Here is a 14,338-nt window from a genome sequence, read left to right on the forward strand (position 1 = left end):
CATCTGGGTGATATTGGGGTTGGTCTTTACTGACTATTTATTCTTTCAGTATAGAATGCTTCCTGTTTCTTTCAAGGTCAAGAAATACTGGCTTGTATCCTCAAGTGTATAGCTTATATTGTGGACTCTTGATTCTGTTATGCTCTTCTGAAGAATAATGATTCTTTTCTTCTGTTCTGGCAAGCAGTTATCTTCCTGGGGTAGGTGACAGCTACAATATCCATTACTATAGATGTGAATGGCCTGTGTGAGCTCTTTCCTGTATGCACGTATATCAGTAATATAAATCAAAGATTTGGGACAAGTTCATATGCAAAAGGTGGTCCCAGGCCCCCTCTCTGGCCAAATGTATTCTGAGACTTCCCCTCACTTCCCAAATAATGGGGCTGCCTTGATACCTGTCTGCAAGTTATTCAGGTCAAAAAGGTTACAGATTTCTATCAGGTTTAACTTCCCTGTATGGAATAAATTGTACTTTGCTTTCAGTTTCAAAAAGCATTGAATAAACTAAAAACAAAAATAAACAAGAAATTCACCCAGTGCCATTACTTTATTTCACGTCTCAACACTCCTTCTGTTAGATACCTGGCTTGGGTTACCCTCTCAGTTTTCAGGTAGCTCTTTTTCATATTTTGGATGACTTTATAGTGGTTATCTATGGAAGTATAGAACTAATACGAATTACTGTGCTATTTAAAGAAGAAATTTTTAAAAAAATACAAAATTGGTACATTTCTCAAGACAGATATATCACTGTTATTTTAGATAAGCCCCGGAGGCTGGATCTCTGACTTGGAAGAGGTAATGAAATTGACTGACACAGAGACTGCAGCAACAAGCTCCAGAATGTGAGAGACAAGGAGGACGGCACAGGACGAGACAGGCTCAGATCTGTCGTTCTTGGGGTTACAATGAGTCATACTTGACCCAATGGCAACTAATATCAAGATATCTACCAATCAATAACAAGTTCATAAAGTGAATATCATCTTATCACATATAATGAAATATCACCACACTTCATTATTTTTTATGTACTATTTTTTAAAAAGAAGACAATTGTTCCTAAATAAATATAACAAACCTGTCAAGGCTGTTTCACTTAGAGATTTAATCTGCAGAAAAACTTCTTCTTTAAGTGAAGTCCAGTTTTGGAAATTATCAAATATTTCACTTCTAATACTGGTTAGCTCCCTTTTAGTAGAATTAAGGAATGAAAGTGTCTTGTTCCAAAAGTATTTGTACTCCATCAACCTTTGACTGTAAATAGTAAAAACACAAAAAATTAGTAGTTTTACTAATAACAAGCATAGTAACATAATAACCTTTTAGAAAATAGTTTTGTTGTCACTGCTGTTCGGTGCCATCAAGTCAGCTATGACTCACAGTGGCCCAAGAACAGATCTGCACCCTGCCATATCCTGAAAATAGCTTTAGAGTCACCACATAATCTCCTGTATAAATACAGATAACTTTGGAAATGAAAAGAAGTGCGAGTCACATTATACTGAGATAGCATACACAAACTTGAAGTGCCCCAGTTAGATTAAGGAATATGATCTATATGATCAATATGATTACTTTAACTCATTTTCATTTTTAAATCATCCCTACTATAATGGAAGAGAGTTTAGCATTTTCTTAAAATTGTTTTTTTAATTTTAAATTTTTGGGAAGCTTATGAAGTTTTATTTACCTAGCACGCTATTATTTTTTTTTTACTTAGCTCTCTCTCTCTCCCTCTCTGTGTGTGTGTGTGTTTGTACCATTTAATTGGACCCGACTGGTAGCAGAGGAGATGCCCCTCCTTCTCCAGTGGAGCATCTGGTGATTCGAACCACGAGCCTTTGGGATTGTAGCACAGCTTCTTGCCAGTAGGCCACCAGAGCTCCTGATAGATTAAAGACATTAATTCTACTAATTATTAATCTAACAGAAAAACAGTCTTTCATTGTTTTTGTCCAGACATTCCTTTAGGTCATATAGCCCTGGTGTACAAGTTACCGTACAGCGGTCACTTGTGGTTGCTGTGAGGCTGAACACTGTGACACGGATGTGTCAAATGCGTTAATGGCTGGTTACCCACTGTGGACAGACAGTGGGGTGGAGCTCACCGGTTAAAACAAGCTTGGAAGGAGGAGTGGCATCCACTTCCGTAATAGCTTACCTACGGAAACCCTATGAACCTGGAGAGAGGATGAAAGGCACCCAAGCATCGAGGACTCTCCTCGATGCTAAGAGTTGGCACTTAACAACAACAACAGAAAAACATTTATTGCAATAAATTAGGTCAAAGCAATTCTGTCATGAAGCCTAAAAGACAGCCAAGGCTTCTTAGCAATTTTCCATACACCATGATTCCACAGGTTGTAAAAAGATGTAGTAATATAAAAAACATTAAATAAATGATTCAAAGCTTTTGTTACATTAAATGCCAAAGTTGAAGCAATTACATGAGTTTTTGTTTTGCTACCTGTTGCTGTTACGTGCTGTTGAGTTGCTCATGACTCACGGCGACCCTATGTATGACAGCTCTGCCCCTGCTCTGTACTCTGCCAACCTTACTGTCTCTGACACAAGCACCTCCATTACCCCAGTCACTGAATCAACCCACCTCATCCAGGGTCTTCCTCTCTTGTGCTGTCCCTCTACCCTTCCAAGCATGATGTCCCTGTCCAAGGACAGGTCCCTCCCTGCAACATGCTCAAAGAATGTCAGATGAAACCTCAGAATCCTTGCCTCTAAGTAACAGCCTGGTTTCCTCCTCTCTAGGATGAACCTGATTGTTCTTCTGACAGTCCATGGTATATTCAATACTCTTTTCCAGCACCACAGCTCAGAAGTATCGATTCTCTTTCTTTCATTGTCATTGTCCAGCTTTCTGATACATAACATCAAAATAATTGAAAAGTTATTAGCATAGCATCAGTAATTACAAAGACCATGGCCTGGATCAGGCAGACCTTAGTCTCTAGACTGGCATCGTTGCTCTTCAGTAGTCTGGAGATGTCTCTGAGAGCAGACTTTCCCAATGCAATTCATCTTTTAATTTCCTGGCTGCTGGTACCAAGAGTCTTGACTGTGGAGCCAAGCAAACTAAAGCTGTTAACAATCTCAATCTCTTCACCATCTATCATGATGCTGCAACCTAAGGGGTTTTTATTACTTCAAATGTCTTGGCTATAATTTTCCTAATCATCAAGAAAAATGTAGCTGTGGAGAGATCTGGACATGTGAAAAGGCACCAGCCATGACCATATCTCGGCTTGGCAGACGCTATCTCTACTTTCTAATTAATGTATTTGCATTAGCTGTGGCGATGCACCCTGCAGGGAGCTGTGCTGTTCACCCAAAGGTGGCACCTCTCTTGCAGTTCAAGGCCAGCAGCAGCTACAAGAGAAAAGTGAGCAAGCTCCTCTACTGCAATTTACAACCTCCACAAACCCCCGGAGAGGCAGCTCTGCTTTGGTTCTGACTCAAGGGCAATGAGTTGTTTGGGTTTTTTAAAACCCAAAGATCTATTAACAATCTGCGTTATGCAGATGACACAACCCTGCTTGCTGAAACTGAGGAGGACCTCATGCACTTGCTGCGAAGGGTCAAGGACTGCAGCCTTCAGTATGGACTGAGGCTCAATGTCAAGAAGACAAAGATTCTCACCACTGGACCAATTGGCAGCGTCAGGATGGATGGCGAAGAGATTGAGATTGTTCACAGCTTCAGTTTGCTTGGCTCCACAGTCAACACTCTTGGCACCAGCAGTCAGGAAATCAAAAAGCGTATCGCGATGGGAAAGTCTGCTGTTAGGGACCTCTCTAAAGTACTCAGGAGCAACGGTGTCTCTCTGGAGACTAAGGTGCGCCTGATACAGGCCATGGTCTTTGCAATCGCTTGTTATGCATCAGAGAGTTGGACAATGACTAGGGAGGACAGAAGGAGAATGGATGCTTTTGAGCTGTGGTGCTGGAGAAGAGTACTGAATGTACCATGGACTGCCAGGAAAACAGATTCATCCTGGAGAGGGTTAAACCAGGCTACTCCTTGGAGGCAAGGATTCTGGGGCTTCATCTGACATACTTTGGACATGTTGCCAGGAGGGACGGGTCCTTGGAGAGGGACATCATGCTGGGCAGAGTGGAGGGACGGCACAGGAGGGGAAGACCCTCTATGAGATGGATTGATTCAGTGACTGGGGTAATCGGGATGAGTGTGTCAGAGGCAGTGCGGTTGGCGCAGGATAGAACAGGGTTTAGGGCTGCTGTGCATAGGGTCGCTATGAGTCGCAAACGACTCGACGACACATAACAACAACAACAACACTACAATATAGGCTGTAAATATCCTTGTGCGTAGCTCAGGCAACAGGGGTCAAAGCTATATAACTCCTTAATCAAAGCAAATACCCTGAGTGAATAGATGTTTTCATGCTGGATCTTATGCCTGAGCGTCATAGTCTTGGTGGATGTCAAGGTCAACTGGTCTAACATAGTCTACAAGGATCATGTTTTTGTCTTTGGTGAGTAGTGACAGGAGACTTAAGAGCTTGCAAGCAGCCATCTAAACGTGCAACTATTGATCTCTCCCTGCCTGGAGCAAAGAAAAAGAGAGGCAAGCGAAGATGTCTAGAACCAAGTAGTCCAGAGCACTAAGAGAACACACGAATCTTCTCTATGACCCTGAGACAGAAGAACTAAATGGTGCCCGGCTCCCACTGCCACTCACTCTAAATGGATCACACAAGATACTGCATAGATCGTGGGAAACGTGGAACAAAACTCAAAAACAGAAAACCAGGCCAGGCAGACTGGTCTGATGGGGATTAGTGGGATCCTCAAGACTATAGCCGTTAATCACCCTTCAAGACTGGAACAAAATTCACCCTCACGGTGAATTCAACTCTAAGTCAAAAATAGACAGGTCAATACAATAAACAAGGAAGCACTTACTCCTTATAATAACTAACTATATATGGTTAAAAGTGCAGCCTCTGACAAAGGGTAAAGCCAGCAAGGCACAAAGGCAGAAAGGAAAAAGGAAATGTAGGTACAGATCTAGAAGTTGTAGGCAAAAAAGAAAAGGATGATTGAAGTTGTGGCAATGATTACACGTATTTGTCTAACATTTATCTCCCTGTTTAGAGGAGACCTGGGACATACAGATGGTGTCTTACTCAGCACCATCTCCTCAGAGCCTTGCTAGTGTTTATTATGTGTTCAATAAATATTATAAAAGGAATGAGGGAGTGGGCAAACAGGAGCACCAGGCTGAAGGAATGAGGGAGTGAGATGCACTGAAGATAACACAAGCATTTAAGGAAGGGAAACAGAAAACAGTAAAGATAACAGAAATCAGTAACTTAGGAGGAAAGGCAGATTAACACAGAGAAGCCAGAGGATAAAGGAACTTCAAGAAGATAACAGTGGCCAGTGTTTAAGACAGCAGAATGCATGGAATCTGCTATGAAGGAGGCTCTTGGGAGTCAGAAAGCAGTCCTGATGGGAATGACATAGTATGAACCAGTGAAGGACTGAGCAGAAAGCAGTGGTGAGAAAAATACAGCCTTGTCTCACTTGTCACTATTATGTTGCCTGATATGTCAGGTATGTAGTAAACACTCTACTATCCATTTAATGCATCCGTGACTTATGTCTGGAAGTAACATGCCAAAGTGAAGGCAAGAATTACTCTGACTGTGACAGTTAAGGGTATGTATCAGCTTGGCGAGGCCATGACTCAGCGTCTGGCAGCTAAGTACTAAGGAAACTTGACCTTTACATAATGGTACCCATTTGGCAGTTATTTAATGATATCATTTGGCAGTTGTGTAATGATGACATCACCCTCTATTTTGTGATCTGAAGTAATCATCCTTCATTTTAACATAAGACCAGTTTTTGCATAATGACTTGGTCTTTAGAACCTAAACATGCTGGTAAGTGAGGAGAGGATGTATACAGTCAATAACGTGGCTCCACTAGCTGTCAGAAACATTCACTAGAGAAGGAGAGCGGGGAAATATAACGCTGGTGGTTAAGATGGGTCACACGTGAATGTATATGCAGCCGAGCAAGCAGTATTAGTGCAATAAGAAAACCTAAAAATAGGGGAAAGGGATGAGATAGATGCTGTGCAAAGTCCTAGGAAGGATGTAGTCACTGGAAGACTAGCTCTGCCGGAAGACGGAGAACCATGCGATTCTGCATGGTAACTAAGATCGGCCTGTGTGACTTGAGGCCACAGTTACTGTTACGTGGGATCAATTCAGCATGCAGAGTGCGGAGCTCATAAAGGTCGCTGATTTCAGAGATTAAAGAAAGGTTACAAATGAGTCACTTAGCATCAAGAAACCCAAAAGTAAACAAGGAAAGTCTGAATGCAGTCACAAACGAAGTCAATTTCAAGGGGTTAAGAGGTCAAGAGTAAGACAAAAGCCTGAAGCAACGCCTGGACCAGGAGAGACACTGATAGAAGAAAGATGTGAATGTGGTGACTTTATAGTGGAAATACACACTGGCTGGACGAGAGAAAGACAGCCAATCTCCTCCCATGCAATTTATAGCCTCAAGTCTAATAGGGTCAGCTATGAGTCAGTGCAAATTCAACAGCACTGAGAGAAAGTGAAGTAAAAACAACGCATATGAACTTTATGAACTTTCTATGTAAACCAGTATAAAATACAATAAAACAACACAAAAAAACTAATAGAAGCTAGATGTAAAAGACCACCCCAGTCACTAACTCAATCCATTTCATTGAGGGTCTTCCTCTCCTGTGTCGTCCCTCTACCCTTCCGAGCATGACGTCGTACATGTCCAAAGCATGTCAGATGACGCTTCAGAATTTTTGCCTCCAAGGAGCAGCCTGGCTTCACCCTCTCTAGCATGAACTTGTTTGTTTTCTTAGCAGTCCATGGTATATTCAATACTCTTCTCCAGCACCTCACCTCAAAGGCATCAATTCTCCTTCTATCCTCCCTAGTCATTGTCCAACTCTCTGATGCATAGCAAGTGATTGCAAAGACCATGGCCTGTATCAGGCACAGCTTAGTCTCCAGAGTGACACTATTGCTCTTCAGTACTTTGGAGAGGTCCCTAACAGCAGACTTTCCCATCACAATACGTCTTTTAGTTTCCTGGCTGCTGGTGCCAAGAGTGTTGACTGTGGAGCGAAGCAAACTAAAGCTGTGAACAATCTCAATCTCTTCACCATCCATACTGATGCTGCCAATCAGCCCAGTGGTGAGAATCTTTATTTTCTTGATGTTGAGCCTCAATCCATATTGAAGGCTGGAGTCCTTAACCTTCTGCAGCGAGCGCTTCAGGTCCTCCTCAGTTCCAGCAAGCAGGGCTGTGTTATCTGCATAATGCAGACTGATGAAGAGATTGTTGAAATATGTCATACCTACTCATTATCAATCTCTTTCAAAAGGCAGGCCGGAAATGATAGTGAAGAAGAAAATAAAGCATATAATGTTAGATGTTAGATGATTAAGGTCAATTGTAATAAAACAAACAAGAGAATAAAGTGATACAAAGACAACTTTCAACTGAAAGTTCCCTTTGGGCTCCATAATCAGTAAGGAAATGCGCTTTCAATCCCAAGGCACATGGTTGGAATCCATCAGATGCTCAAAAAGCGAAGGGTAGGCCATCTCCTCTAAGGTCAATGACAGGCTTTGAAAACTTCCTGAAGGGAGAACTAGGATTCAACAGTACATAGCAATAAACAAGCAACATACTTGAAAGGCTTTTCAACACAGTCTGCAAGCTAAGAGAAGAGCTTTGCAGAGGAACACTAAGCTCCTTTAGTAGAGATAACATTACCATTGAATCTAAATAAAATAAAATCTTTACTACAAAAGAAAATGACATCATTTTTGTTAGAATCCTTGCTGACAAGGAGCAGCTTGGTTTTACCCTCTCCACAATGGACCTGTTAGTTCTCTTGGTAGTCTACGGTATGTTCAATATTCTTCTCCAGCACCACAGCTCAAAGGCATCAATAATTCTTCTGTCATTTACAGCTCTCAGATGCATAGCAAGTGATCAGGAAGTTCATGGCTTAAATCAGGCGCACCTTAGTCTCCGGACTGACATCCTTGTTCTTCAGCACTCTGGAGAGGTCCCTGACAGCAGATTTTCCTAATGCAACTCATCTTTTGATTTCCTGACTGATGGAGGCAAGCATGTTGATTGTGGAATTGAGCAAGGTGAAATTGTTAAAAATCTCCATCTCTTCTCCGTCTATCACGATGTTGCTAATTGGCCCAGAGGTCAGAATCTTTGTGATTCTTTGTGAGAATCTTTGTGAGAATCTTTGTGAGAATATTTACATTACAAAATAACTATACTCAATGACAATTATTGAATTTCATCAATAAAAAGATAGTATCCTCAATTTTTCTTCTTGACCACAACCTAAATTATTTACTATGTGGTCATTTACATAAAAATATTTCCTGACACCTTCCCTAATAAAAAATCACAAGGATTTTATCTTATATTTTCTGATAGGAATTCTGTGGCTCTTGCTCTTACACGTGCATCTATTTTACATTTTACATTAGTTTGGGTGACCTAGTTACAATGCAAGGTAAGATCCTAAATTTGTTTGTTTTCATTTGGATTTCTAATTGTCCAGCACAATTTGCTGAAAATGCTGTTCCTTCTTTATTGAACTGCTTTAGAACCAATTTCTAGATTTGTATTCAGTTCCATTGCTCCATATGCCTACCCTTTCTGTCAATACCACACTTTGTGGATAATCGTAGTTTTATAGTAAATCAGGGAGTAAAACTCCTCCAGCTGTTTCTTCTTACTAAGTGTTTTGGCTATTTCAGGTTCCTTGCATTTCTATATTATTTTTAAGAACAGCTTGTCACTTTCTACCAGAAATGCCTGTTGGAATTTCAACAGCTCAGTTGGGAAAAACCTCCATCTGAACACTGTTGAGCATCTCAGTCCCTGATCATAGAGGTGGCGGTGTGTTCCACTGGGCAGGGACTGACCCCCTGCCGACCCTCAGAAGGACACTGCTCACTCTGACCCTGCAGGGGCAGCTGGTGCATTTGAACTGTGTGCCTTCAGGATCGCAGCCGTGAGTCAGTTTGTGTGGACAGGATTTGTAATTCATTTGTTAATTCTATTCCTAAAAACGTCACACTTTCTTACATTGTTTGGAATGAAAATGTTTCATGTTCGGATTCCTGATTGATAGTACATTTTTCCCAGCATATTGAATTCTAGATAGTCTTATATCTTTTTATTGTATGAAGAATCATGCAGAAATCTAGGTTCCTTTTCTTTCTTTTCCGATATGTATGTGCTGAATTCCTTTTTCTTGCCTGGTTACATTTGTCAAAATCACCAGTAAAATGTTAGGTAATGGTGAAAGAGATTATTCTTGCCTTGTTCCCTGTTATAGAAGGAAAACACTTTATCTTCCACCAGTAAGTATCAAGCTAACTATAGATACTTCATAGATGTTTCTTCTAATGTTCTAATGTTTTTGAAATTTCCTTCTATTCCTAATTTGTTAAGAGGCTTTTGTTTTGCTTTACTTTCCTGTTATAAATGTGTTAGTTTATAACATATTCAGAGCTTATTTGGCCCATCGCTCCTCCAAAATGTGCTGTGATTCAAATTACCCTTTTCTTTATCTTTTCACTCATCAAAACTCCAGTCTATTATTAGATATGCAATTTAATTAAAGTGTAGAAAATCCAAGGCTTTGAGACTATTTTAAGTGTTTGGTACAAATAATCTCTACCAAAGGGCTTAATGATACGTTGTCACTACTGTTATCTCGCATTCCATCTTGTACTCTGGCTATAATCATATTTTGGTTCTTATATGAATATCTGCTTTTTTTTTGTTAAAATTTAAGCCATACTCCTCTAAGTTTGGCCAGAAAGAACAAAATCCTAGGTAAAACCTATTTTCACTACCATATTGCTAGTTACCTGATAGATTGACCGAGCTTTTAACAGTACTAACTTTAAATGCTTTGCTCTTGTTCAATTCAGTTCAAATTTTTTTTTCCATTTTATTTCTTAAGACAACCTTATTAGGTATAGGACAGGCAATGTTTTCTCCTTTTCCCAGGTGAGAATATTAAGGCACAGAGTGTGTGACAGTTGTTGTAGTTGTGTACTGTCGACTCAGAACTAACCCATTGCTGACCCTCCAGCTGGTTTGCAGAGGCAGCAAATTGCATCAGAGGAGAATGCCCATCTTTTTCCCCTGCAGCAACTGCTGGATTCGAACCGTGTGCTGGCAACACTACTCCTTACCATTCAGCTACGAGAGCTCCCTACAGAACAGACAATGTTGTCTCCATTTTCCAGGTAAGGAGACTGAAGCACAGAGAAAGTAACAGAGTGAGACGAAAAAGATCAGTTCTGGAGGCAGAGAGGTTTACATTGCAGATTGGTCACTCAGCCCTAGTTTTGGTCAAGTGTTTAACCTCAGTATTCCAGCTACAGTCATACTCACTCATTGCAGGTAAGCTGGAGTTCACATTCCAGAGGGTTTTCAGAGGCTTTAGTATTCCTGAGAGGAGACTGCTCACCTTTCTCCCACAGGTTCACGCCGACCCTACCACCTTTGAGTTGAGCATACAATCCCCTATCTACCTTCCTTTACACACACACACACACACACACACACACACACACACACACACACACTCGTGTGCTCACAAATTATAACTTTTTTAAAAGTCTAGTTTGAAAGGTTACTTTCAAACTAGACTTTTAAAAAAGTTATAATTCATACCACCTGAATTTCAGAATCATCTCAGGAACAGGTTTGAGGCCTTGAACACTAATGAGCGAAGACCAGAGGAGTTGCAGGAGGATGTCAAAGGTATTATCCAGGAAGAGTGCAAACGGTCATTACAAAGACAGAAGAGGAAGAAAAGACCAAAATGGATGTCAGAAGAAACTCTGAAGATTGCACTGGAACGTAGAGAAGCCAAAGCACAAGGAAGAATCCAAGACACTAAAGACCTGAACAGAAGATTCCAAAAGGCAGCCCAGAATGACAAAGCAAAATACTACAATGAAATGTGCAAGAAGCTAGAGTTGGAAAATCAAAAGGGCCGAACTCGTTCAGCATTTCTTAAGCTCAAGGAACTGAAGAACAAATTCAAATCTCGAGTTGCTACAATCAAGGATGCTTTAGGCAGAATGTTAAATGATCCAGCAGGTATCAAAAGAAGATGGAAGGAATATACTGAGTCATTGTACCGAAAGGAATTGGCAGATACAGAAGAATTTAATGAAATAGCATTTGAGCCAGAGCCTATGGTGATGAAGGCAGAAGTTCAAGCTGCTTTGAAGGAAATAGCAAAAAATAAGGCCCCCGGAATCGATGGTATACCAATTGACATATTTCAGCTAACAGATGCTGCCGTGGATGTGCTCACCAAGTTGTGCCAAGAAATCTGGAGAACAACCACTTGGCCAACTGACTGGAAGAGGTCAATATTTATTCCCATCCCAAAGAAGGGTGACCCAACTGAGTGTGGAAACTACAGAACAGTGTCATTGATTTCACATGCAAGCAAGATTCTACTGAAGATTATCCAAAAACGGCTGGAACAGTACATCAGCAGAGAACTGCCAGAAGTCCAGGCTGGGTTTAGAAGGGGTCGTGGTACTAGGGATATTGTAGCTGATGTTAGATGGATCTTCGCTGAAAGGAGAGAATACCAGAAGAATGTCTACCTGTGTTTCATTGATTATGCAAAGGCATTTGACTGCATGGATCATAACAAACTGTGGCTGACTCTGAAAAGAGTGGAAATCCCAGAACATTTAATCGTGCTAATGCGAAACCTATCCTTGGACCAAGAGGCAGTGGTCAGAACAGAGCAGGGCAACACTGCATGGTTCAAAATTGGGAAGGGTGTACGCCAGGGATGTGTCCTATCTCCATACCTTTTCAACCTGTATGCAGAGCACATTATCCGAGAGGCGGGGCTCTATGAGGAGAAGCGTGGCGTTAGGATTGGTGGACAATCTATCAACAATCTGCGTTATGCAGATGACACAACCTTTGCTCGCTGAAACTGAGGAGGACCTCATGCACTTGCTGCAGAGGGTCAAGGACTGCAGCCTTCAATATGGACTGAGGCTCAATGTCAAGAAGACAAAAATTCTCACCACTGGACCAATCGGCAGCATCAGGATGGATGGCGAAGAGATTGAGATTGTTCACAGCTTCAGTTTGCTTGGCTCCACGGTCAACACTCTTGGCACCAGTAGCCAGGAAATCAAAAAAAGTATTGCGATGGGAAAGTCTGCAGTTAGGGACCTCTCCAAAATACTCAAGACCAACACTGTCTCTCTGGAGACTAAGGTGCGCCTGATACAGGCCATGGTTTTTGCAATCACTTGTTATGCATCAGAGAGTTGGACAATGACTAGGGAGGATAGAAGTAGAATTGACGCCTTTGAGCTGTGGTGCTGGAGAAGAGTATTGAATGTACCATGGACTGCCAAGAAAACAAACAGATTCATCATAGAGAGGATTAAACCAGGCTGCTCCTTGGAGGCAAGGATTCTGGGGCTTCGTCTGACATACTTTGGACATGTTGTAAGGAGAGACAGGTCTTTAGAGAGGGACATAATGCTGGGTAGAGTGGAGGGACAGCGCAGGAGGGGAAGACCCTCTATGAGGTGGACTGATTCAGTGACTGGGGTAATCGGGATGGGTGTGTCAGAAGCAATGCGATTGGCACAGGATAGAGCAGGGTTTAGGGCTGTTGTACATAGGGTCGCTATGAGTCACAAACGACTCGACGGCACATAACAACAACAGTTTGAAAGGCAATTAATTCAGCAGTCCAAACGCCAGTAAACAAAAGCTGGTACTTCATCCTTCATCTAGAATTGTCCCTTCAGGTATACAAATTGTTGATAAGGGCATGGTCGTTGTCTTCACGTCAATGAAAGAGAATTCTAGGTAGTGAGCGAAGCCATGATATTTTTTTCAGTCACCTCATATATGCCTATGAAAGCTGGATGGTGAATAAAGAAGACAGAAAGAGAATGAATATTGATCTGTGGTATTGATAAAGAATATGGAATATACTATGGACTTCCAGAAGAACAAGGAACCCTAGTAGTACAGTCGTTAAAGTGCTAGCTAAGAAGAAAACCGATGGTTTGACCCCACCAGCTTCTCCACGAGAGAAAGCTGTGGCCCTTGTGTCTGTCAAGGTTTCCCATCATGGATGCCCTGTATGCAGCTCTCGGTCCTACAAGGCGGTGAGGAGCCAACAGATTCAGCTGCAGTGGGCTTGGTGTTAGGGGTTGATTAATCACTTGAGAGGGAACTCTGGTGATGGCTTAGTGGTTATGGTTAAAGGGAAAAAAAAGTTAAGACTATTTCTATATATCTCAAAACTTTAAAGATAATTTTACCTGAAGATTTGTGACTCTTTATGTTTCATTTTTAATTCCTGTTGTAAATTACTCAATTCTTCTTGTACTTTCTTAAATTCATCTTGTTGACTTTTTAATTGCATGCTTGCATTTTGAATTCTAAAAAATATAAACAAATAACACAAATTTCAGAATTAAGTATGTCCTCATGATTATTTTTTAACTTAAATTTAAATACACTTTTGATAAGTAAAATAAGTAATCCAAGCATCTTTTACAGGCCTGTGATGGAGCCATTGTGGCTTTGCTTCCAGAACTTTGCAATAAAAGTACTATCCAAATAAAGTGAGTCAGACAAATCTTTTGGTTTCTCAATCAACACACATAAAAGTTACGTGTACACTGTACTTTGTCAAGTGTGAATACCATTATAAAACAAGTTTAAAATGGTGCAAACCTACCAAAGTGTGACACAAAATACAAAAGTGAACTCATGCTGTTGGGAGTATGGTGTCAACAGAGGCCTGTGAGGGGTTTCCACAACATTCAATAATCAGATATGTAGTGTCTGAATAATGCAGTAAAACCGAGTAAGTTTGTGTACGTTACATGAATGTGTAGAACATGTAGGGAAAGATGTCTGGGAAGGTGAATGGCATTATGGGTGAGGGAAAGGCACAGAATGAGTCGAGGTACCACTTTTGGCTTTTTATTCTTTTGTAATGCTTGATTTTTTTACAAGTGGTTACTTTTAGAAGAAGCATTAATTAAAAAATAACTAAATGCTGATTTAAAGGGAGCTCTGGTGGCCTAGGGGCAAGAAGCTGTGCTGCAATCCTAGAGGTATGCAGTTCAAATCCACCAGATGCTCTGCTGGAGAAGGAGGGGCAATCTCCTCCTGTACCAGTCAGATCTGATTTGATGGTACACACACAAAAAATAACAGAA

At 41.1% G+C, this 14,338-nt stretch overlaps 1 protein-coding gene across 1 annotated transcript in view; it reads right to left on the bottom strand.

Annotated features, from left to right (window-relative positions):
- LOC102844561 (leucine-, glutamate- and lysine-rich protein 1-like) overlaps positions 1-14,338 on the bottom strand; it is a 234,812-nt gene that overhangs the window by 145,250 nt on the left and 75,224 nt on the right. Inside the window, exons 3-4 of the mRNA XM_006897783.1 lie at positions 13,430-13,549; positions 1,085-1,260 (exon numbers count right to left, since the gene is read on the bottom strand). Of these exons, the coding sequence (XP_006897845.1) occupies positions 1,085-1,260; positions 13,430-13,549 (296 nt within the window). The remainder of the gene's footprint in view (positions 1-1,084; positions 1,261-13,429; positions 13,550-14,338) is intronic.

Source organism: Elephantulus edwardii, unplaced genomic scaffold (assembly GCF_000299155.1).
Source record: "Elephantulus edwardii isolate Elephantulus edwardi_28Jun2011 unplaced genomic scaffold, EleEdw1.0 scaffold00215, whole genome shotgun sequence".
Taxonomy (NCBI): Eukaryota; Metazoa; Chordata; class Mammalia; order Macroscelidea; family Macroscelididae; genus Elephantulus; species Elephantulus edwardii.